The 22,275-nt window shown below is 45.2% G+C and overlaps 1 protein-coding gene across 1 annotated transcript in view; it reads right to left on the reverse strand.

The window, feature by feature from the left end:
• LOC146194518 (uncharacterized) overlaps positions 1 to 22,275 on the reverse strand; it is a 54,982-nt gene that overhangs the window by 14,829 nt on the left and 17,878 nt on the right. The window contains exons 3-4 of the mRNA XM_084596578.1: positions 17,006 to 17,079; positions 13,524 to 13,607 (exon numbers count right to left, since the gene is read on the reverse strand). Of these exons, the coding sequence (XP_084452704.1) occupies positions 13,524 to 13,607; positions 17,006 to 17,079 (158 nt within the window). The remainder of the gene's footprint in view (positions 1 to 13,523; positions 13,608 to 17,005; positions 17,080 to 22,275) is intronic.

Raw genomic sequence — 22,275 nt, forward strand, 5'->3', positions numbered from 1 at the left:
AGTTCCAGTTGATACCAGGAGTATTAAAATCACCTAAAATAAGAAGTTTGTGTTTGCTATGACCGGTTATAACATGTTCGATTGAGAGCAGAACATCATCATAGGCTGAAGGAGGTAGATTCGGAGGAATGTAGAAAGCTGCAAGTAAAAGTTTTTCATGTCGATTTAAAGTGAGCTCGAGCCACACACATTCTTCAACAGTTTCCAGATCGGAACGTCGAACACACTTCACAAAACTGTCAATAGCAATGAGCACTCCACCTCCTCTTGATTTGGGACCTGTTTCAGGGCGGTCGCTACGAAAAACAGAGTAATTATTTGGAAAGAAATCATTGGAAGGAATATCACTTGACAGCCAGGTTTCGGTAACCACAACAGCGGTATAACAAGAGGACAAGACGCTAGAAAAAAATTCTGATCCCTTAGTCCGAAGACCTCGGGCGTTTTGATAATAGATATCCAAATTAGGGGCCACTGAAATTTTGCGTCAGTTCAGAGGGATGAAGCATAATAATAATAATAATAATAATAATAATAATAATAATAATAATAATAATAATAATAATAATAATAATAATAATAATAATAATAATAATAATAATAATAATAATAATAATAATAATAATAATAATAATAATAATAATAATAATAATAATAATAATAATAATAATAATCAATCAATCAATCTTTATTTAATGTGCGCAGGAACAACCATGTGGTCTTTGTGCTGCAGCACAAAAAAAGAAAATGAAAAAGCACAAACATGTTTACACACACAGAGAGAACACAAAAAAAAGAAATAAATAATACATGAAATGAAACTGAGACGAAAAGTATCACGGAAATTAAGCAAACAATGAGTATCATCACTTATGTACACAGTGAGAGAATTTTTTAGCACACCAGGAAATAAAGAAAAAAAAAAGAACGGTAGGTAGAAGAGAAAAAAAAAAACAGATGACTGACATTGATTATAGTAATATAGAAATATACATAAAATAAACAACCATTCCAGGCGCAACAAGGGCATGGTACTTAAAACACAGGCTAGAAATACAGAATAATACAATAAAGAAGTAAAATTGAACAAGGGACAGTAAGATTCGAATATAAAGTTTAAAGTTGAAATATAAGCAAGAAGCGGATAAAAAGTAGTTCAAGATACAGACAGCATTGAACAGGAGAAAAAGCAAAAAGTGAAGTAAATACAATTTAAGGCTAGAAAGTGGGAGTTATATGTGATAAAGTACTATTTAGAATACCACGCTACGAACATCCAATGTAAATGAACAGAGCGAGTTTTGGAAGATGTCAAGGTGAGGACAAAAAGAGTTAAATAACCACTGCATCCTGTCCAGAGGGGAGTGGGAATGAAGAGGAGAAACCTGAAATGGTCTGAATTCCCTCATGCTCTTTCGCGGAACGCGCAGTAGGATGTACTCTAAGAGCTGAGGGCACATAATGTGGCCATGAAGGAGTTTGTACAGAAATATGATATCAAGTCTGATACGACGGCAGTGAAGGGAAGGAAGATTCAGTTGGGCGCTCCTGGTGGAGCGAGAGGGGGAAGTTGCGAAAGGAAAGCGATAATGAAATATCCGTAAAATTTTTTTTTGTACTCTGTCAACCTTGTCCAAGTTCGATTTGCAAGTGCCATTCCAAACAACCGACGCATACTCCAAGACCGGGAGGCATATGGACAGGTACAGTTTTAGGAACGGAAGTGGAGTATGGAACTCTCTCGAAAGTCTGCAAACGAATCCGAGTGTGCGCATAGCCCGCTGAGCAATGCGTTTAGTGTGAGAGGAGAAGCTGAGGGTGCGGTCAAAAAGTACACCAAGGTCATTAATTTCATCAACCCTATCCAACAGCACAGAATTGACAGAATAATGGTAGAGAAAGCTATGTGTTTTACGAGTAAAGGACACAACCCTAGTTTTGGAAGAATTGAGGGTAAGTCGATTCATCGCACACCAATCAGAAAAAGCAGATATGTCCGATTGCAACAACACGCAATCTTGAAAAGAATGTATTACCTTGAATATTTTTGTATCATCAGCATAAAGAAGAAACGAGGAGTTCTTTATCGCCGAGGAAACATCATTAATAAAAACGGAGAAGAGAAGCGGGCCTAGTACTGAACCTTGAGGAACTCCACTCGTTGCAGGGTAAACGAAAGAAGTCTGTCCATTGAAACTGACAAAGCAGAAGCGATCAAGGAGATAGTTGCGTAGGAGGGCTACGAGAGAGATTTCAACGCCAGAGAGTAGAAGTTTTTCAAGAAGTAGTGAGTGAGTAACAACGTCGAAAGCTTTGCTCATATCACAGTACACAGTGTCAACCTGACCCCTCTGAAGGACTGCTGCAGAGGCATACGTCATAAACGTGACTAGGTTGGTGGAAGTAGAGCGACCCGACATGAAGCCATGTTGATTCGGTACTATGATATGTTTGAGATGGAAGGAAAGTACGCTGTGCAAAGCTAATTCGAAAAGCTTAGAGGTTGCACATAGAAGAGAAATCGGACGATAATTGGAAACATCAGTTTTGTTTCCAGACTTGAAGACAGGAAATACGCGTGCCATTTTCCACACGCGAGGAAAGGCAGCATTTTTTAAACAGTTATTAAATATGGCAGTCAGTACTGGTACGAAGATATAACTGAAGGCTTTTATTATGGCAGCTGGAATGCCATCAGGTCCAGGAGACAAAGATGGTCTCAGACGCTTAAGACTCTCAGTTATCAACTCCTCGTCAAAGAGAATGGAATTAGATAGTGCACCAGATGGGAGGCAAACGGAATCACAATGTGGATGTTTGTAAACGGAGGAAAAATGTTGTGCAAAACTGTCGGCAACATCCCGAATTTCCGAACCCTGAGAGTCAACTAAGCTGATACTTAAATCTGATTTAATGGAACGCTTGCGAACGTAACGCCAGAACTGACTAGGACGATTTGAGGCATACCTCTCTAAAGACTCAAGATAGGAGTCGTAGTCCCGCTTGTATAAGCGTTTGCAAAGAGAACGCACACGGCGAAACTCATCTGCCCAATTGTGAAACCCAGGGCGTTTCGCTTTACGATGGGCCCGTTCCTTGAGCTTTAACGCCGTTATTAGTTCCCTTGAAAACCAGGAAGGGAACTACCTACGCGTAGGAGTATGCAAAGGTATGTACCGACGCATACCATCAAGAACTATTTCTGTAAAGCGACTGACTTGCCCATCTGAATCATTAATGTCATTTAAAAGGGACCAGTCGACGGAAGAGAAGAAATTGAAAAGACCGACATAATCACCACGTGCATACGCGAAACGGGGCGAATTCCCCACCCGATCTGAGTTAGTAGAAGGTGAGGCAGAGACAGCAGTAGTAACTAGAAGCGGAGGGTGAAATTTGTCACAGCGAGTCAGCGGTATGTCCGAACTCGAGACTCGAACACTTTCAAAATTCGATAGACAGATGTCAAGAATATTACCGCAACAGTTTTCAATGAAATTGTGTTGCTGCAAAGAGTTAAAGGCTATGAAATCAAGTAGAGCGTTACACTTACTTAATATGTAATGATTGTTGTGAGAAGAAATAAGTGAGTTCCAGTTGATACCAGGAGTATTAAAATCACCTAAAATAAGAAGTTTGTGTTTGCTATGATGGGTTATAACATGTTCGATTGAGAGCAGAACATCATCATAGGCTGAAGGAGGTAGATTCGGAGGAATGTAGAAAGCTGCAAGTAAAAGTTTTTCATGTCGATTTAAAGTGAGCTCGAGCCACACACATTCTTCAACAGTTTCCAGATCGGAACGTCGAACACACTTCACAAAACTGTCAATAGCAATGAGCACTCCACCTCCTCTTGATTTGGGACCTGTTTCAGGGCGGTCGCTACGAAAAACAGAGTAATTATTTGGAAAGAAATCATTGGAAGGAATATCACTTGACAGCCAGGTTTCGGTAACCACAACAGCGGTATAACAAGAGGACAAGACGCTAGAAAAAAATTCTGATCCCTTAGTCCGAAGACCTCGGGCGTTTTGATAATAGATATCCAAATTAGGGGCCACTGCAATTTTGCGTCAGTTCAGAGGGATGAAGCATATCGTCGTAAAGCTTCCCACGAAAGTCCTTGTATATGCAACCCATCGGCCACATCGAAGGCTCAACAAGCTTACTGTAGGATTCTTCATCAACTTCAATATGGAAGGACGAGTAGGAGTCGTACCTTGTTTTCAGCTGCCGGCAGGAAATGGGAGTAATATTCACTGATTTTAGATGGTTGGTAAGGTCTACCGATGTAGTATCGGGACTGAGTTTAGAGACGAAAATAGTCTTCGGACGCTTCTTTTGGTAAATGGCAACGTTCAGGACAGATGAGCTCGATGCGCCAGTAATGGCTCGACTTCGGTGCTTCTTCATCTCACTGGGTAAGTCAACCGCACGGCGAGGAGCAGAGGCAGAAGATGAACAGGGAATATCTCCAGGAGTCATCCCTCGATGAAGAGCGGCGGAGTAGTCCACAGATGGCTGCTCCTCACGGGTAGGATTGCCCACGGAGACAACGAGAGGACGCTCGACGAGAGGACGCTCACACTGCGAAGCAGCGCACCGCACAAGCTCCTGGCGTAGGCCGCGAACATCGGCACGTAAAGAGGCGATAACCTCGGCTTGTTGTACGAAAGCCCGCGAGTTCTCTACACGAAGGCGCTCGTTCTCTTCCCGTAGCTGGGCAACCTCATCGCTCAGAAAAGAGATTCCCTCAAGCGCGTCGAGGAGGAGAGCCCGTAGCGAGGCAAACTCACCGCCATGTTCGCCGGTCGCGGCTGAAGGGGGAAAACCGGTCGGGTGGCTGGGCAGGAGCGGGGCACCAGGGACTCTAGCACCACCGTCGCTAAGACTAACACCGTCAGACGACGACGACGCACACAAATTACACAAGAATGGCCGAGAGCCGGACTTCAGAAGTTGCAGCTCGTCATCCGCCCAGGTGACGCACTTCGTGTGAACACGTTTCGCACAGTCGGCACATCGTAAAAACTGCTGCTTGCCAAAAAACGGGCGGGAGCACAGCGCACATGCGTCCTTACTGGGCGCCATCTTGGAAAAAAAATAAAAAATAATAATAATAATAATAATAATAATAATAATAATAATAATAATAATAATAATAATAATAATAATAATAATACAGTAAAAGCTCGTTAATTCGACTCCCGTTAATTTGGAAAATCGGGTAATTCGACCTTCGCGCCTGGTCCCCAGAATTATGTAAAGGAGTCTATGGGACGAACCTCTCGTTAGTTCGGACGGATTTGACCGCACAACGGATAATTCGGACAACTTCGGGCAGCTACCGTGGCTCGAAAACGAAAATAAGACGAGCGCGGCGCAATGGCGATACCCAAAAGCAGCATCGCCATGCACATCAATTAATCAACTTGGCTCGACTTGTGGCTGGATGGGAGCTTTTTCTTGTTTTTTCACGAGTCGACGTTACTGGCGGTGCCATTTTGTCGTTTTGCTGCTGTCGGTGCGCTACGCTGTTGTATTGAAGACTGCTCGCTTTAGTGCGGCTGATTGCTTCACTGTTGTGCGCTGGTATCACCGCACTCGTCCCCGATGGCAACACCGGCGAAACGGCCAAAGAGCTACGAGGTCAAGGACTTGGCTACCGAAGTGGAAATTTTGCGGGCCCTTAAGAACGGACTCTCCCGACAAGAAGCAATGAAAAAATATTACGTTAAAAGAAATACTTTAAGCACATATGTAAAAAATGAAGAACAGATTCTTCAGGCGTTCGAAAGCGAGACGTTCCAAGCGTCAAGAAAGCGTCTGCGAACAGCAGCTCATCCGGAGTTGGAAGAAGCCTTGCTTCTGTGGGTGGTCAACTCGCGTGATGCAAACCTCCCATTGAGTGGACCCCTCATCATGGCGCAGGCCGAGAGGTTTGCACTGATGATGCATATCGATGGATTCAAAGCGTCAAAAGGGTTCTGCGCGCTTTAGAGACAGACATGGTCTCGTTTTCAAGACTGTGCGGCGAAGGAGGTGCCGTCAACGAAGATGTTGCCAACAACTGGAAGAACGCTCAGCTGCTGGAACATATCGCAGCATATGATCTAAATGACATTTTTAATGCTGATGAAACAGCACTTTTCTTTAAGGCAATGCCTGACAAGACTTTGACAATGAAAGGAGATCCCTGCATCGGAGGAAAAAGGAGTAAAGAACGAGTCACCGTTATTTTAGCCGCAAACATGACAGGGACAGAGCGCTTGCCGCTTGTCGTCATTAGAAAGGCACAAAAGCCACGGTGCTTTAAGAACGTGCCTGCTCTTCCGGTGGAGTACGGGGCTAATAAAAAGGCCTGGATGACATCGGAAATTTTTCGCGGCTGGATACAAAAGTTAGACCGACAGTTTTCCGCGAAGAACCGCAAGGTGTTAATTGTCCTTGACAACTGTAGTGCACATAACAGTGCCACCGGACTGAACAACATTGAAGTTGTTTTTTTGCCGCCCAACACTACATCGGCTCTCCAACCGATGGAACAAGGTATAATTCAGTATGTGAAGACTAAATACCGCAGGCGCGTGCTCTAACGCATGCTACTGTGCAATGAAGTCGGTAAGCAGTACGACGTGGATCTTCTGAGCGCGGTCAACATTCTTGCCTACGTTTGGAAGAGAACACATGCGCACGTCATCGCTGTTTCCGACACAGTGGCTTCGTTTTGCCTGAGCCCTGCAATGACACAGTGGCAGAAGTGTCGCCAGACGACAATGCAGATGACTGTCCGGATATCGGAGGTGTGCTGCCGGATGCCGTGACACTCGCCGATTACATCAGCATTGATGACGGTGTTGTCACAGCCGGCTCTCTAACTGAGGAAGAAATTGTCCGGGACGTACTGCACGGCGAAGATTCGGAGGAGGAATAGGGGCTACGAGAGGAGCAGCCTCGGCCCCTTCGCACTGTGAAGGAAGAAGCAGAGGCCCTCGTTGTGTTAGAGGAATTTTGTTGGGGCACTGCAGATGGCATGCGCGCTGCTGGGCAGCTGGAAGGATTGAGGAAAATAGTATCCGCGCGGGTTTCTGCGGGAAAGCAGACAAACATCCGTGATTACTTTAAGTAATAAAGGTATGTTGAGATAAAATCGTGCATGTCTTTTTTTGTTCTCTCGATAATTCGGACATTCGGTTAATTCGGACATATCTTACGGACCCTAGAAGTCCGAATTAACGAGCTTTTACTGTAATAATAATAATAATAATAATAATAATAATAATAATAATAATAATAATAATAATAATAATAATAATAATAATAATAATAATAATAATAATAATAATAATAATAATAATAATAATAATAATAATAATAATAATAATAATAATAATTTTCTTAGTCGGTACTGCTGATCGAATGATGTGCTTTGCAAATTGTAAAACTTTTACGAGTTGCGAAGGCCTCGTCAGGCTTTCAGCCTTTACACTAGATTACAGAAAAAATATATTGCGAGGAGAGGATAACCGATGGTCTCCGAAGCCAGCCAAATGTCAGTCGCTAGGCGAATGTCCGTTTGTTGTATGAGCTTAACAAGTTTCCAGGAGTCAAGTGGATGCAGCTAGCGCAAGACCGGGTTAGGGGCAAGAATATGGAAGAGGCCTTCGCTCTGTGGTGGGTATAGACCGGCTGATGATGATGCCATGACAATACTAATGCCAGTGGTGTAACCTTCAGAGGCATGGCAATATGCTGGTCTTAAGTTTTGGTCTTGATTATCTGTCTCAAATGTAAAACAAATGTTGTGCGTATTTGACAACAATTACGAGGAAACAAGAGAACATTTATGATAGTATAATCAACCGGTTTATGGCAAAGCTTTAATATCCTAATGCGCAGCAAAAAATTGGTTTCAGAGTTCATTATTTGCTCATGCGGGTTAGGTATATGAACGAAAGTGAACTAATCGGACGCGTTTGCATATATAATAAGCAGTAAAATAATAAACTCACTGTTGGAATCTTACAAACGAACACAAAATATGGATTTTGTCGTGTTAGCCCAGGCAGGGGGGGCGCCGTTGCACCCGCGCCGGAACGCTGCCAGAGAAAGCAGTCCAGACACCGAGCTCCCAAGCGACGAAATGAACCCCCGTTTATTCTCGCACTCCGCTTTTATACACTTGCGCCACACTTGCGCCACAGATACACTAGCGCCACTATCGCAGTCGCAGCTGCCAGCCAAGCCAAGCCAAACCAAAACAGATGATAACAGCACATCCCCCTTTTCAAGCACTATTAACTTTACATGCATACACTTCAAAATAACATTGGAACACACCCAAGAAAACACGACAGAACACAGTCCCTCCAGCATCAGTCGTCCACGCCCAGCCTTATGGGTTTGCGAACAACTCTTCCAAATCTGGTCGTAGTTACAATTCTAGCTTGAGAATTGCCACCGTCAGTCTTCGTCTGAGTTAGAGGCACCAAAGCTTCCGGAGCTTCGTCAAACTGGTTGTCTACTCCAGTTACCAATCCGGCCCTGCTGGGCTGTTCCTGACTATCCGGAAATTCGTAGTTCCCGCTATCTACCCGGTCTTTTGGGAGACGGTTAAGCATTCTCCTGTTTCGAAGGACTTCAACCCCGTTTTCCGTTTGCACACGGTATGAACGCGGCTGTGGTGCTGCTCCGAGCACTGTACCTTTGGTACGGAGATCAGTCACCCACACCACATCACCTGCTTCCAGCTTTGGGAGATTTTTAGACCGGTGACGTCGGTCGAAGTGGCGGCTTTGCTCCTTTCTGACTTTACGGTCCTTGGCTGCCACTTCTTGCAGACAGCATTGTCCCGGATTGCGGTGCGAAGGCAGCATTGGGACTCTCGTCCTAAGCCTTCTACCCATCACTATCTCCGCTGGGCTGACGTTCAAAACACCAGGCGTGGCCCTATAAGCCAGCAAGGCTAAGTAAGGGTCGTCCGATTTTAGAATGAGATTCTTAACCGTCTTTACCATACGTTCGACTTCCCCGTTTCCCTGGGGGTGCCTCGGACTCGAGGTGACATGACGGAAGCCATACAGTTTTGCAAATTTCTCGAGCTCGGCACTGACAAATTGGGGACCATTGTCGGTCACCACACACTCGGGAATGCCATGTCTCGCAAAAATGCTTTTCATTCGGCTTATCACGGTAGCAGACTTTGTTGACGGAAGAATGGCAATGTCTGGGTATCGCGAAAGATAGTGTACTACGACAAGATATTGCCGTCCCTGAATTTGAAACAGATCGACCCCTACTCTCTCCCAAGGAAAAGAGAGCGTTGGCGATGCAATCATCGGTTCGATCTGTTCTGGCGCATGCCTCGCGCAAACGCTGCACTGTTTCACGAATGACGCTATCTGAGTGCTAAGTCCCGGCCACCAGACAGAACCTTTAGCCACACTGCGGCATCGCGAGATGCCTTGGTGACCGTCATGCAGATTGCTTAGCTCTTCCTTGCGAAGGGTCTGAGGAATGATAAGCCTCATACCTTTGAGCAGAAACCCGTTCACCAAAGTAATGAATGCACATTCCTGCCAGTATGGCAGAAGATAACAGGGAACATTTTGTTTCCTGGGCCACCCTTTTTTGCACACTGTGCGCAAGCTTCGACACACTTCGTCTTTTGCTTGACCTTCTTTTACTCTTTTCAAGAAATCGTCGCCTGTTTCTAAACCCAGTAAACAAGCTTTCGAGTAAGCGGTTACCTCTGAGACAGTTAAACAGCTTTCCACTTTCGTACGAGCTAACGGCGAACGTGAAAGAGTATCAGCAGTGGTTAGCGATTTGCCTGGTACATATAATACAGAAAAACTGTATCGCATCAGGCGCAGACGAAAACGTTGAATTCTTGGGGGCATAGCGTCGATTGCCATGTGACCCAACAGCGACACCAAGGGCTTGTGGTCAGTTTCAAAAACAACTTCCAGACCACGTATATACTCATCAAACCTTTCCGCTGCCCACGTCAACGCCAGCGCCTCCTTTTCGATCTGGGAGTACCGTTGCTCGGTTTTGGTGAGCGAACGAGAAGCGAATGCAACTGGTCTACGTTGCCCGTCTTTTTGCTTTTGAAACAAAACTGCTCCCAGACCAAAAGACGATGCGTCAGCTGAAAGAGTGGTTTGTAGCGAAGCGTCGTACAAAGCCATGCATTGCGCTGAACAAATGAGCTCTTTGAGTTCTTGGAACGCTTTTTCCCGATTGCTGTCCCAGACCGAGTCCCTATCCTTGTGCAAAAGAACACGCATGGGAGCAGTCACTTGGGCTAAATGTGGCAGGAAGCGGCCCAAATGATTCGCCATGCCCAAAATGCTTCTAAGCTCAGTAACGTTTCTGGGTGCTCTCAAATCTTTTATAGCACTGACCTTCGCTGGATCAGGATGAATACCTTCCTCATTCAGAATGTGACCCAAAAAACGCACTTGCCTAACCCCGAATAAGCATTTCTCTTTGTTTAATGTCACATTTGCCCTTGCTAGGCGTGTGATCACGTTACTTAAACGCTCATCGTGTTGAGCTTTGCTTTCGCCAAACACTAGGACATCGTCCATGAAATTAACGACCCCCGGCAGGCCACCTAGTATCTCAGACATTCTCTTTTGGAAGTATTCCGGAGCGGAGGTAATTCCAAAGGGTAGTCGCGTGAAACAGTATCTACCGAAGGGTGTTAAGAACGTGGTTAGCTCTTCCGAGTCTTTACTAAGTCGCACCTGGTGGAAGCCTGAGTTGGCATCGAGCTTTGAAAACCATTTCGCTCCCGACAGTGACCGTAGAGCTTGATCCACAGTTGGTAACGTAAATCGCTCTCGAACTACGCATTTGTTCAATTTAGTGAGGTCTACGCAAACTCTCAGGTCTCCTGAGGGCTTCACTACCGGAACTATTCCGGCGCACCATTCGGTGGGCCCATCTACTTTCCTGATTATGCCTAAACGCTCCATTTTATCTATTTCGCGCTTCAGGGACTCCCTCAGGGGAATTGGTACCCTGCGTGGAGCGCTTATGGCATGCGGGATAGCGCCAGCTTGTAGCCTGATGGTGTACTGCCCTGGCATCGTACCTAGACCGCGGAACATTTCTGGAAAACGCGTCTCGTACTGCAGGTTTCCCGACTCGACCGCGTCTGCAAATTTCACGATACCTAAGACCTCAAGTGCAGGTAATCCTAGAAGGACGTCGCGTAACGGACTGACAACGTAGCATGTTTGATACACAGTATTCTCTTTCCATGCGATCTCTGCTACGAATTTGCCTAGTACGTTAAGCTTACTGCCTCCTGCACCTAGCAAGATTTCATCGGTTTTTACCAGTCGGGACGGTAATCCCGGAAACATTGCTGGTAATACTGACACTTCAGCACCTGAGTCAACCTTTGCAAAAATGGGCACAGAATTAATGCGCACCTGAACAAATCGCGCTTTTCTGCATGCATCTATTGATCCCACGAAAGTCTCTCCAGTTTCCTGGTTGACCGCTGAGACGCGTAGCTCTCCAACGCGTACCTTTCGTTGAGCGGAAGCCGTTGCTTTCTTCAAGCAGGCCTTTGCGAAATATCCCTTCTTGCCACAGTGAAGACACTTGGCAGCTCTGGCTGGGCACATTGTCCTGGGGTGGGCGTCGCCACTGCAGAAAGGACACCGCACCTCCGGCGTTCGTTGCCCATGCTGCCGCACCTCCGGCGTTCGTTGCCCATGCAGACGTCCCTTGTGCCTCTGTTGAACCACCGCGTCCACATTGGGGTCCTGGGCACGAATTTCCGATGACTGATGGCTGTGCTGTCCTCCTAGAGTACTTTGCTGCTGTTGGACGCTTTCCTTTAAGGGAGCCTTCGACAGCGCCGAAGCCAGCGTTAGCTGAGAATCCATTTGCAAAGCTTCCGAGAGCTTTGCGTCGCGGAGCCGGACAACCAGTCTGTCTAGGATCATTCGTCCTTTTAGTTCACCGTAGTCGCAACGTTCCGCCAAGCCGTGTAGCGCAGTGACGAACTGGTCTACCGACTCTCCTGGCATTTGTACGCGTCTGTGAAAACAGGCGCTTTCGTACACGATGTTCCTCTCTTTTACAAAGTGCCCGTCGAACTTTTTCTTTACGGTTTCATAGTTCTTGGCGTCTTCGTCAGATAGTGAAAACGTCTTGAATATGTCACGAGCTTGCCTCCCCATTGTGTACAACAGCGTTCGTACCTGAGCCTCCCCGGAGCATTCGTTGAATCCCGTTGCATATCGGAAGTCGTCGAAATGTTCGATCCACGCCGGCCACTCTGACGTGCGGTCAAAGTCCAGCGGTGGCGGTTGCTGCAGTCCATGCAGCCGTATTGAAGGCGTCTTCGACATCGTGGATGGAAGGTGCCTGGCTCAGTGCGAAGATTCTTGACCATCTGACATCATGTCGTAGACGGCCACTTCTGACACCATGTCGTGTTAGCCCAGGCAGGGGGGGCGCCGTTGCACCCGCGCCGGAACGCTGCCAGGGAAAGCAGTCCAGACACCGAGCTCCCAAGCGACGAAATGAACCCCCGTTTATTCTCGCACTCCGCTTTTATACACTTGCGCCACACTTGCGCCACAGATACACTAGCGCCACTATCGCAGTCGCAGCTGCCAGCCAAGCCAAGCCAAACCAAAACAGATGATAACAGCACAGATTTAAAAATTCCTTGTTAAAATTTATCTTTGAGTTATTCTGTTTAAATTGATTAAGACTCGCGAAAGCATTATTTGGTAGGTTTGGCCTGGATTTGCTTGGCGGCTTAGCATTGAAAGATTTGCAGAGAACATGACATTGTACCTGGTGTGAAAGTAAAATTCGTTAGCTTTGTGGTCAGGAAAGGTCATTGCCTGTCTGACGTCTCTGTTGACATCTCTTCCATATTTACCGCTTACAAATGATGGCACAGTCTTCGTCAATAATATACGGCCCCGGGGGTCGTTTATAAGACTCTTGACGAGGCCCATGGAAGCAAAACATGAATATGCAGGTAAGTATAGAGATGATTGAAGACGAGATTTGTCGTCTAAGACATTTCAAACTCTGAAGATGCAGAATGAGCTTCGTTAGGGGACTTAAAAGCAAAACATTTGGGACGTACAGTTTTGACTGTACATATGTCGTCGCTTCGAATTCCTATCGCAAACAAGTCTCCCACTTGACCAGCAGGTGGATTCAAAATCGGAACTCACATAATTTGACACTACCTTGAATGCTCTATGCCATAATTTTGTTGCGACCTCATAATATATTTTGGTAACACTTCCTGCTCTGAACACTCAAGCTGAAAGATTTTTCGTCTTTAAAAAAATGTGCCTGTACAAAACTTCTTGACATCAAAGTTTCTGTCGTGACAAGAATCATTAAGTTTGGAATACAAGTTGATATGGAAATATGTGCAGCTAATTAGAACAATACGATTGTTTATGCTTTCAGATAGTTTGCAATAAGAAACATAATTTTGTCTATTACAGCTGCACTGTACTCACCATTATCAGCGTAGCGATGACGAAGCACAACGCAGCTGGAACAGTCCGCGTAGACTGCGTAAAATTCTTCGAGAGGATTATTTTCTGGAAACAAAATGGATGTGGGTAGAGAGGGGCGGGAAGAAGGACGGGCACATGAGAAAGCGCTCCAAACAGGGCTATTTCTTCCAATAATAAAATGGCATTTATGCATATATATATATATATATATATAGTTTAAAGAAGCTGACAGTCTACGAGTCTAAAGCAAATGTTGGGTTCTTTTTCCGTGATTTGTTGTTGGCATTTGACAAGAATTGGTCATATGGTGATTATCGTAATAAAGAACAATAAATGCAAAGCGGAAGAAAAAACGACGCACCGATGGCGGGAGTCGAACCCACGACCTCCGATTACCGCGTCCAGTGATCTTCTAACTGAGCTACATTGACGGCTGGCCAAACTTCCGCTTGCTTGGATATTTATGTTAACCAACCAAAACTTGCGGGCGTTCACCAGCCCCACCCTCGTCCCTAGCTGCTGATGTGGCACATCCTGCTATTCCGCGAGCGTCACGTAGCACGTGATCATTAGGGAGGGCGGCAGCTGTGCGAGAACCCACCTACGCTACCTTTACGACCTCCAGACTGCCAGAACCGAGACCCTCGCAAGCTTTTATGCAAATAATTAAAAAGGGAATGAGGGGCTCGTTATTGCAGAGTTTAATAGAGCTGACAGTCTACGAGTCGAAGGGAAACAATGGAGATTTTTCTTTTCGATGTTTTGTTTTTGGTATATGACAAAAATCAATCTTATGGTAATTATCGGGATAAAGGATATATATTGTTACGTGGTGGCATCACGTGACGATGAACACAGACACAGGATTGGGACATGAAACGCTGGACACCACAATGAATGCGAAGATGGGAATAATGCTTGCACCGGAGCATCAACTCCAATCTTCACTGTTTGCCGAAGGCCAAGGCTCACGGAGACGCCGAACGGCTTGGGCGGGGGTGCTGTCTTCGCTCGAGTGGTCGTGAGGTCGCTTCGTCGTGGGGTCGGTAGGGTCGGTAGGGTCGGCTGTGGGCTCTTCATGGTCGTCGTGTGTTGTGGTCAGGGCTGGAGACGAGGCTGGAGACAGCGGCTGGTCGGGTCTGAGCAAAAATGGCTGGGGCAGAGCCGGGCGGCGATCTCCACGCGCTTTCGGCAGATGGACCCGGCGTACGCTTGGCTTCGACGGTGCAAGGCGAGGATGGGGATGGGGAACACGGCGAAACAACAGAAACAGAACGACGTGATGACATGAACATGAAATACGCTTTAATGGCCAGCGGGCTTAGCGCGAGCGCTCCGCCCCGCGCCATTGCCCGCTTCGTCATCTTCGTAGCAATATATATATATATATATATATATATATAAAGAGGAAAGGGAAGTCACTGATATTTGGTGGGACACATTTAAAGGAAGTCAACGGTGGTGAAGAAAGAGGTAACATATACATTTGTTTACCGGATGAGCCATCAAGCATTTGCGAGGTTTAAACATGAAATATTTGAAGTAGGCCAGCAAAACCGGTTACGTAAAGCCCACAGGCGTCTTGCGCACCACAGGCAATTTGTGGCGAGAGTTAGCAAACTTAGCTGCGGCCGAGGCTGCATAGCTCCGTTTGCAGGTGCTGGCCGACATATCTAAAATAGGTTCTTCGCACGCGTGATCCAGTCGGAGCATTTGACGGCGTAAGGTTCGGCGAGCGCGACGAGATGTCCGAGCGGGCAGCAGTCATCGCCAACTTATCAGCCTAACGCCGGAACGGGGCCATCAAGACATAACTGCAAATGAGTTTGGCTCGGTCAATTCACGCTTGAGTGCAGCACAATCGCGGCGTGCCTATATCCACTTGCGATGTGAGTGTTTTATATTTCTCGTGCTTTCTTTGGAGCTCAGAAAAACTGTATACGTGCGACTTTCTAAGCAGCATATAAATGGAGTGAGCGTGGTTAAAGGTTCATTCCAACTTTGCACATCACATTTGTCGAAACTCAATATAAGCCAAATTAGAAACAAAAAAACATTAACCTAATTTACTCATCGATTGTATGAGGGCCTGCGGATCATCAAGCTCTCTTTAATAACAGCTTATTCTGCTGGCATGTAGTGTCTTGTGTTCTTAGGGACAGAAATAAAGGCATCAATATAATATTATACACGTTGACTAAATAATTTTTTCCGGAACATTTTGTTTCGGAAATTGCCCGTGGGGCGCAAGACAGATGACAGATGTTTGCCGCAGATTTCCCTAGCCTATCTCAAATATTTAGTTTGTACCCTTTTTGACAAGCTTGCTAGGACCTTGTATATAAATGTCACATTCGTGCCTCTTTCAAACTTTCGTGATAAAATCTATCACTGCGCTAATAAATTTAAAGCAGTGAATATGATTTTTTGCTAATTATAAATTCTACACTTTTGAAACTCCACCTCAGAGCTCGTTGTCTTGGAACATGAAAATCAGGCGTGTGACATGTGTAAACGTTACACACGCCTGCAGTTCACTTTGTAGCTGCCATTATTTTAGCCCTTGCAGTGTCACATTGAGCGCACAATATAATACACTTAATTTATTTAGACAAATAGTATTAATTCTACCAAAGGTATTCCAGGGTACAACAGGGGGATGCTTCTCAAGTATTGTGCTGCACATTGTTGGTCGTTGTGCAATATATTCATTCCAAGTACCGTACACTGCGCGTATGGTCGCGTCAATCAAAATTGATGCTTAGAAGTAGGATTGTTAGGAATATTAGGAGTCAACAATGCACATTTTCTTTCCGTTTTGCAATATAGAATTACTTCTACTGCCCTTGGGCGCAATTGTCAGGCGTTTCGATAAGACAAGTTTGCTGGGCTAGTTGGTGCATTGCTCATAGAATGAAAGAATAAGAGCGCTAACAAGCAGACGCTCACAAATTGCAGCGCCTGTCCTGCGTGCTATTTGTGAGTGTGTATTTGTTAGCGCTGTTAATCTTTCCTTTTATGTGTCGATAATATTGGTGAGGACACTGCATTTTGCATAAGTCTTTCTGGCCCAGGAAATGATTTACTGAAATCCAATTGGAAAGGTCTTTTTATTTTTACAGAGTAACCAGATTGGTGAAAACACAATCTCACACGTAGCTCTATTCTAAGACGAGGTATGACAGTCTATGTGTCATACTGTCCATGAATGCCTCCTTGCGGTTATACTTGTTTTGGTCTCACTTAAACTGCAGCATGGGGATCTCAGTGCTGAAACTCCCACCCTACTGTCATTAACAAAGAGTAACCCTTTCGGCACTTTAACTCCACGTAAACTAGCAGTTCTTTAAGCAAAATGGCCTGAAGGACAGTCTTTATAATTTATTTTCTGCTTTGAAATTAACAATTTAGGGCTAACCAGCGATTTGTTGCCAAATAGATAGTACGGCACCTTCCTATGTTTTAGAGCAGTCAGCACTCACCGTCATCAGGTGTGAACGTATGTTTGTCCTTTACCGTGTAGCACGGTGACGAGCTCAGCACAAGGGACCCACTCCTGGGAAATGAATATCGCAAAATGTACAATGTTGCTTCATTCATTCTAATCTAGTTAGCTGGAAGCTGGAGACACTATCCGCTTATTTTTTTAGTTTATTACTTGCGTCAGCGTATACCTATGACCATTTTCTCTCATAACGTTAGGTGCCACGTTATCCTCGTAATGCTTCCCTGTACTTTTGAAAATTATTATCTTAGATCCTATGCTAATGCGTACTTGACTTCAGTTTTTTTAATTGGTTCCAAATGGCATAAAGATTTCATTTGTTTTTAAAAAGATGAGATTGGAGCAGTGATGCAATAATTGCCGCATGCGAACTGTTTCTCAAATAAAGTGTTGCACAAAAGAAGCATTGAATTTAAATCGCGTTAGATGCTTTTATTGTATTCCTTAGACGCATGCGAGCTATCTTCGTAGCCAAATTTGCATGGATCAAATTTCAACCCCAGGCTTAATTGTTTCTGTTTCGTAATCAAAGATCGGAACAGCAAAGAATGTGCATGTATGGTGTCGAATTTCATAAATTTTATTTGTTTGGATTTCTATGTAGGGCCATTAAAAGATTATGAGTGTAACTCGAAACTATTCGCACCACATAAAATATTCTACGCGAAGTCTCTAGTAGAAAAGTGCTGGGTGTTACACATGGAATGGCATTGATGTGTGCCACAAGATACCGATCAAAGATAAAAACAGGGAAATATTATCGTTCAGTTTCCATGCAGTAGAAAACGTGTGTTCTGAGCTCGCCAAATAAGAATAAGAAATGCATCCATAGACTTGTTCCCATATGAAGCAGTCTTCATAAACGAGCACCTAGAGCATAAGCCCGGCAACGAAATCAAAAAGAGCCAGGCATGCCTTGTGCCTGCAAACACAGACAAGGAATGAAATACGTGTCGAAAAAAATAGGTACGTCTTTGAAAGGTGCACTTAATCACCCCCAGTCATAACAATCGTCCGAGAGAGCGATCTAGACAAGGCAAGAACGGAAAGCTTAGTGCTTCATATGCACAAACTAAAGTTGTCCCAGAAAACGAGCTGATCAAGATCTGCGTAGCAGGGTATTATGAAGATTATGGCCTCTCATATCACAAATAGCCAGTGATATTATTGGCTTTCAATGTATGATAAAACTTATCGGACAGAATAAAGAGAAGTGTCTGAAGCTACTGCATTTAAATGATATATTTCATTCAATGCTAGCAATCAGGACCCGAGCAGGATGGCTAGTTCGTAGCCAGCTCGTATTCTGATGGTTCGTAAAGCTTTTCGACTTTTTCTGTCTCCGTAGATGGAGACAGAAAGGCGATTTCTTAACTAAAATTTGGATCTCGCCAAAACGAACAGCCTTCCAGGGAGTCCAGGAGACAAAAATATAGCGGCATCATTATAGGAGAACAGGTGGCCGCCGTGGGCGATGTTACGTCCACAGTGGCGAGGGTCGCTGGAGAGGCGAACGGTTCAGTGAGGTAATTTAGACAAGGATTTTGATTCGTCACATGATAGGGTCCATGTTATTTGGCGATAAGCTTACTGGGCCTGCCAGATGGACTCGAAGGAGCCCAGAGCCGTACGCGAGCGCCTGGAAAGAAGGTATGGGCAGAATGACTGTTGTCGCTGCGTGCTTTCCCAGGGTTCTATGTGATGATTATGCAGTGTAAAATCGGCGTAATATCTCCATTGCTTAAGGTTGAAATTTTGATTCTGGCATTGATATTTTTCTTAGACTTGTTAGGGGAGGACGTGCCTTGTCACTCCTAACCTTGGCTGCGCATTGTGAAGTTGCAAACTTGCATAAGCCCATCACAAATGACTATATATTCCCTTCAAAAAAAGGACAGAAATCCGTTTATCGCACTCCAAACGGTACCATCGAGTCCTTCCTCTAAATCTTTGAACGTTTTCTTTCCTACACTAAGGACTTTAAATACAAATTCACAGATAATAGATATTTTAACATAGGTTTACCTACATGTTATTTTCTATAGTCACAGAACTGAAACCAATTCTTGAATGTAGTAACGTTTAGAATGCCATTTCCGTACCAATACGAGTAATTCATCAACGTGGTCTTCGCCCTAATTGGTCAACATAAATCCTGTTCTTACAACGTACACGATCAGGAAGTTTAGGTCGCGAGATTAGTTACCACCACCTTATATTTTTTAATACTGCACAAAAACGTTAAATAAAAATTGACATCAATGTGCACGTAACGCGGTATATCACAACAAGCGTTAGACAACATTACAGAACATGCTGTTGCTACTGACTGGATTGTCATTTTTGATACAGCTCTGGTCAAGAGGGCATATAACGTGTTTATAGCCAGATTTAAAACTTTTATATTCATTGCTTTTCACTTAGAACTTATACCCAACCTAAAAAGCTCGAGAGCCGTGGATTGCCAATAAATTATTTAGAAAAATAAAGGAAAAGGAATAAATTGTACCACACATTTCCCCAAAAAAGGGATGCGACAAAGTGGCGGGAATACAACCAACTTCGCAACAAACTATACAGCGAAAAAGAGGAGTCTTAGAAGGACTATAACCCTCGTATCTCTGAGGCAGATTATCTTTGGAAGAGCAATAGATTGTGGGAAAAAGTGATCACCCTACTAAACGCCAGCAGCAATTCCAACATTGAAAGTCTTATTAAACCAACAAAGTCAAACACGGATCTAACTGACTGTTAAATAATATTCTCCTTGAAGAAAAGGTACAGCTGTGCCCGGGAAAGCCACCAAGATTTCGCTCAGCCGAATATCAAGCTTCTCCTGCTAATTCGCCCCCCTTTGCGAGCCACAGTGCTACTCCGCATGGCAGAGCCGCACTGCAAAGAGGCAGAGGCGAGCGTCGTGATGAAACGCGCTCGAAAAATTCCGAATAGCCTAGCGCCAGACCCCCAAGGGCAAAAGCCTTTGCCCCGCGGAAGATTTGAAGCGGGCGATCAGCGCGCTTGCTGACTGGACCTCTCGGGCCGCCGTCAAGTGCTGCCTCCGGTTGGGATAATTTGAGTGGCAACGCTTTCCCGGCCGCTAGACACCGAGACATTCGCTAGCGCCATTCGAGTGCAGTGCCGCTAGCAAGGAGGGAACGTGTGGTAGTGTCCCCGGCCGTCCCTTTGCGGTTGCAGTTGTGTATGGCTATATCCTTCCGCCCCCGTGCCGATATCGTACTGTAAGTAATGTCCTGTAAAGTGTCAATAAAGGCACCTTTTATTCATAGCATAGAAGATGACTCGGGTTCATTGCTATCGCCAAGGGAGCAGCAGATAGTGATCACGAAACGGGAGAGGAGAGCGACGGCCTCTACCGCTACTTCCCAACGCTGGTGTGCAGTGGGATGTCCTAGGCGTGACCGTGCAACTGGATGGCACCGGTGACCTTGCGACACTGGACGGAAGCTGTGGGTGTACCGCTGTCAGACATCTCTGCGGGGTAAGTTTCCGAAGTTTCCCTCAAATGCAAGACTCTATGATGCCTTGGAAAATGGCTCCGTGTAGCATTGCGTTCACCTTGCATGTTCCAAGCCTAATGGAAAGGATATTGAAAACCAAAGGATGCTAAAATGGTAAATAAGAAAGGGTGTGAAATACATGCGTGTGTTTTGCTATAGTGAGCTAGTGAACGTGAAGTATATTCTAAAAAAGGGCAAACAGCAAGAGACTGGTGTGAAAGATGGAGAGGTACAAGGCTACAACTCCAAATTTGTGAAGTGTTAGACATTGGTTTGGGCTCAACACATCGCAAAAAGACATTCTTGAGGTCATGCAAGCAGGAAAGTGATGATAGAGGAAGCTTATAAGGCCTAGGATGATATTCAAGAGAGAAAAATGTAGGAGGAAACCTAAATGCTGGAGCGCGAACAGCGTGAAAGGCTGGAACACGAAGAGCGGGATGAGAAAGAAACGCGGTTGATGAAGGCGGAGTTTTCAGCACGTCCAATGAATGTGGAAAGGTATGAAGCTTTAATTTACATTAAAGGTAGGTGTTCGAAACCACGAGACGACCTGCAACCTGTTTGTCATTACCGAGAATATGGCAGAGGGCTTTTTCGAGCGTGTCTGCAGAAGGAAGCGCTTTGAGTGAGATAGTTGGGCACAGAGTTTGGTAGCTCTGCTCGCCGCTGAAGCGTCTAAAGAAATCAAACACTTATTAGGCAACCGCTTGAAAAACTACGATGCACGATGGACTGAGAGTCATTACTAAAAAGACTTCGGCTGTCACAGCACGATCTTCGGAACAGGTATCATGTGCTTGGATTTGGCGTATCAGGTGAAAGCTGCCAGAGAACAGCAAGACATATAATATGGTGAGGCTACCCAAAAAAAACAACCATAAAATAATGTGTCTCTGCCCGTGCCACTAGGTATAACGGGCTAGAGAGTGAGGAAGTTTCGGAGCAATTAGAACTTGCACCAGAAAGTGAAATACAGCTTGAGGAAGAGGCCGAGCCATGCATCCTAAGAAGCCAACCGAGCCTCGAATGGAAAAGTCTCGCGTTGAACTTTAGTCGAGCCACCTGCAGCTGAAACGGCTGACGCTGGCTCATCGGTAAGGAAACCAAAGTGCGTCGTCAGGCAATGTGAGCTGCACGCTAACTCTTATAGCTCTAAGTGATTCGTTTTGAGCTAATGAGAGTCCAGTCAAAAACAGAAGTTGCAGAGTGTTGCAGACATGGAGTCGTGTTAGGAGATGACAAAATTGCAGTTTCGGAAATCAGAGTCGTCATAGAGCAGGGCCCACGCATAGAAACCAAGTGTCTTTCAGGGAAATTTTTTAAAAAGTCTTTATCAGCAAAGGCTGATCCATTATGAGCGCGCGACCGGTGTATAGAGCCACACTGTGAAGCTGGCAGCGAGCGACTACAGAGGAGTCAGAATCTTTCGGGCCCTGGCGCGTTCTGTTGCACGCGCACGATCCAAAGTGCCATGGCTGTCTAAAGAACTTGCTCTAGCATCGGTTTGCGCAAAACGATGCGGCACGCGGGCAAATCAAGGTAAATTGAGTGGCTGGCCAGCACGGGAAATACCAAGCTCGGTGAATGGCATGAGCGAGCCTTTTCGGGATTAATATAACCTGCGGTAGCGACGGACGTGTTTTCCATCAGTCTAAGGTGTCGCTTGCATTTTCGTTTCATTTGTTTTATCCTGGTCATAATTTCGTTTTCTTTGTCGTTCCTTTGT

Source organism: Amblyomma maculatum, chromosome 3 (genome assembly GCF_055883805.1).
Source record: "Amblyomma maculatum isolate TAMU_Amacu chromosome 3, ASM5588380v1, whole genome shotgun sequence".
NCBI lineage: Eukaryota > Metazoa > Arthropoda > Arachnida > Ixodida > Ixodidae > Amblyomma > Amblyomma maculatum.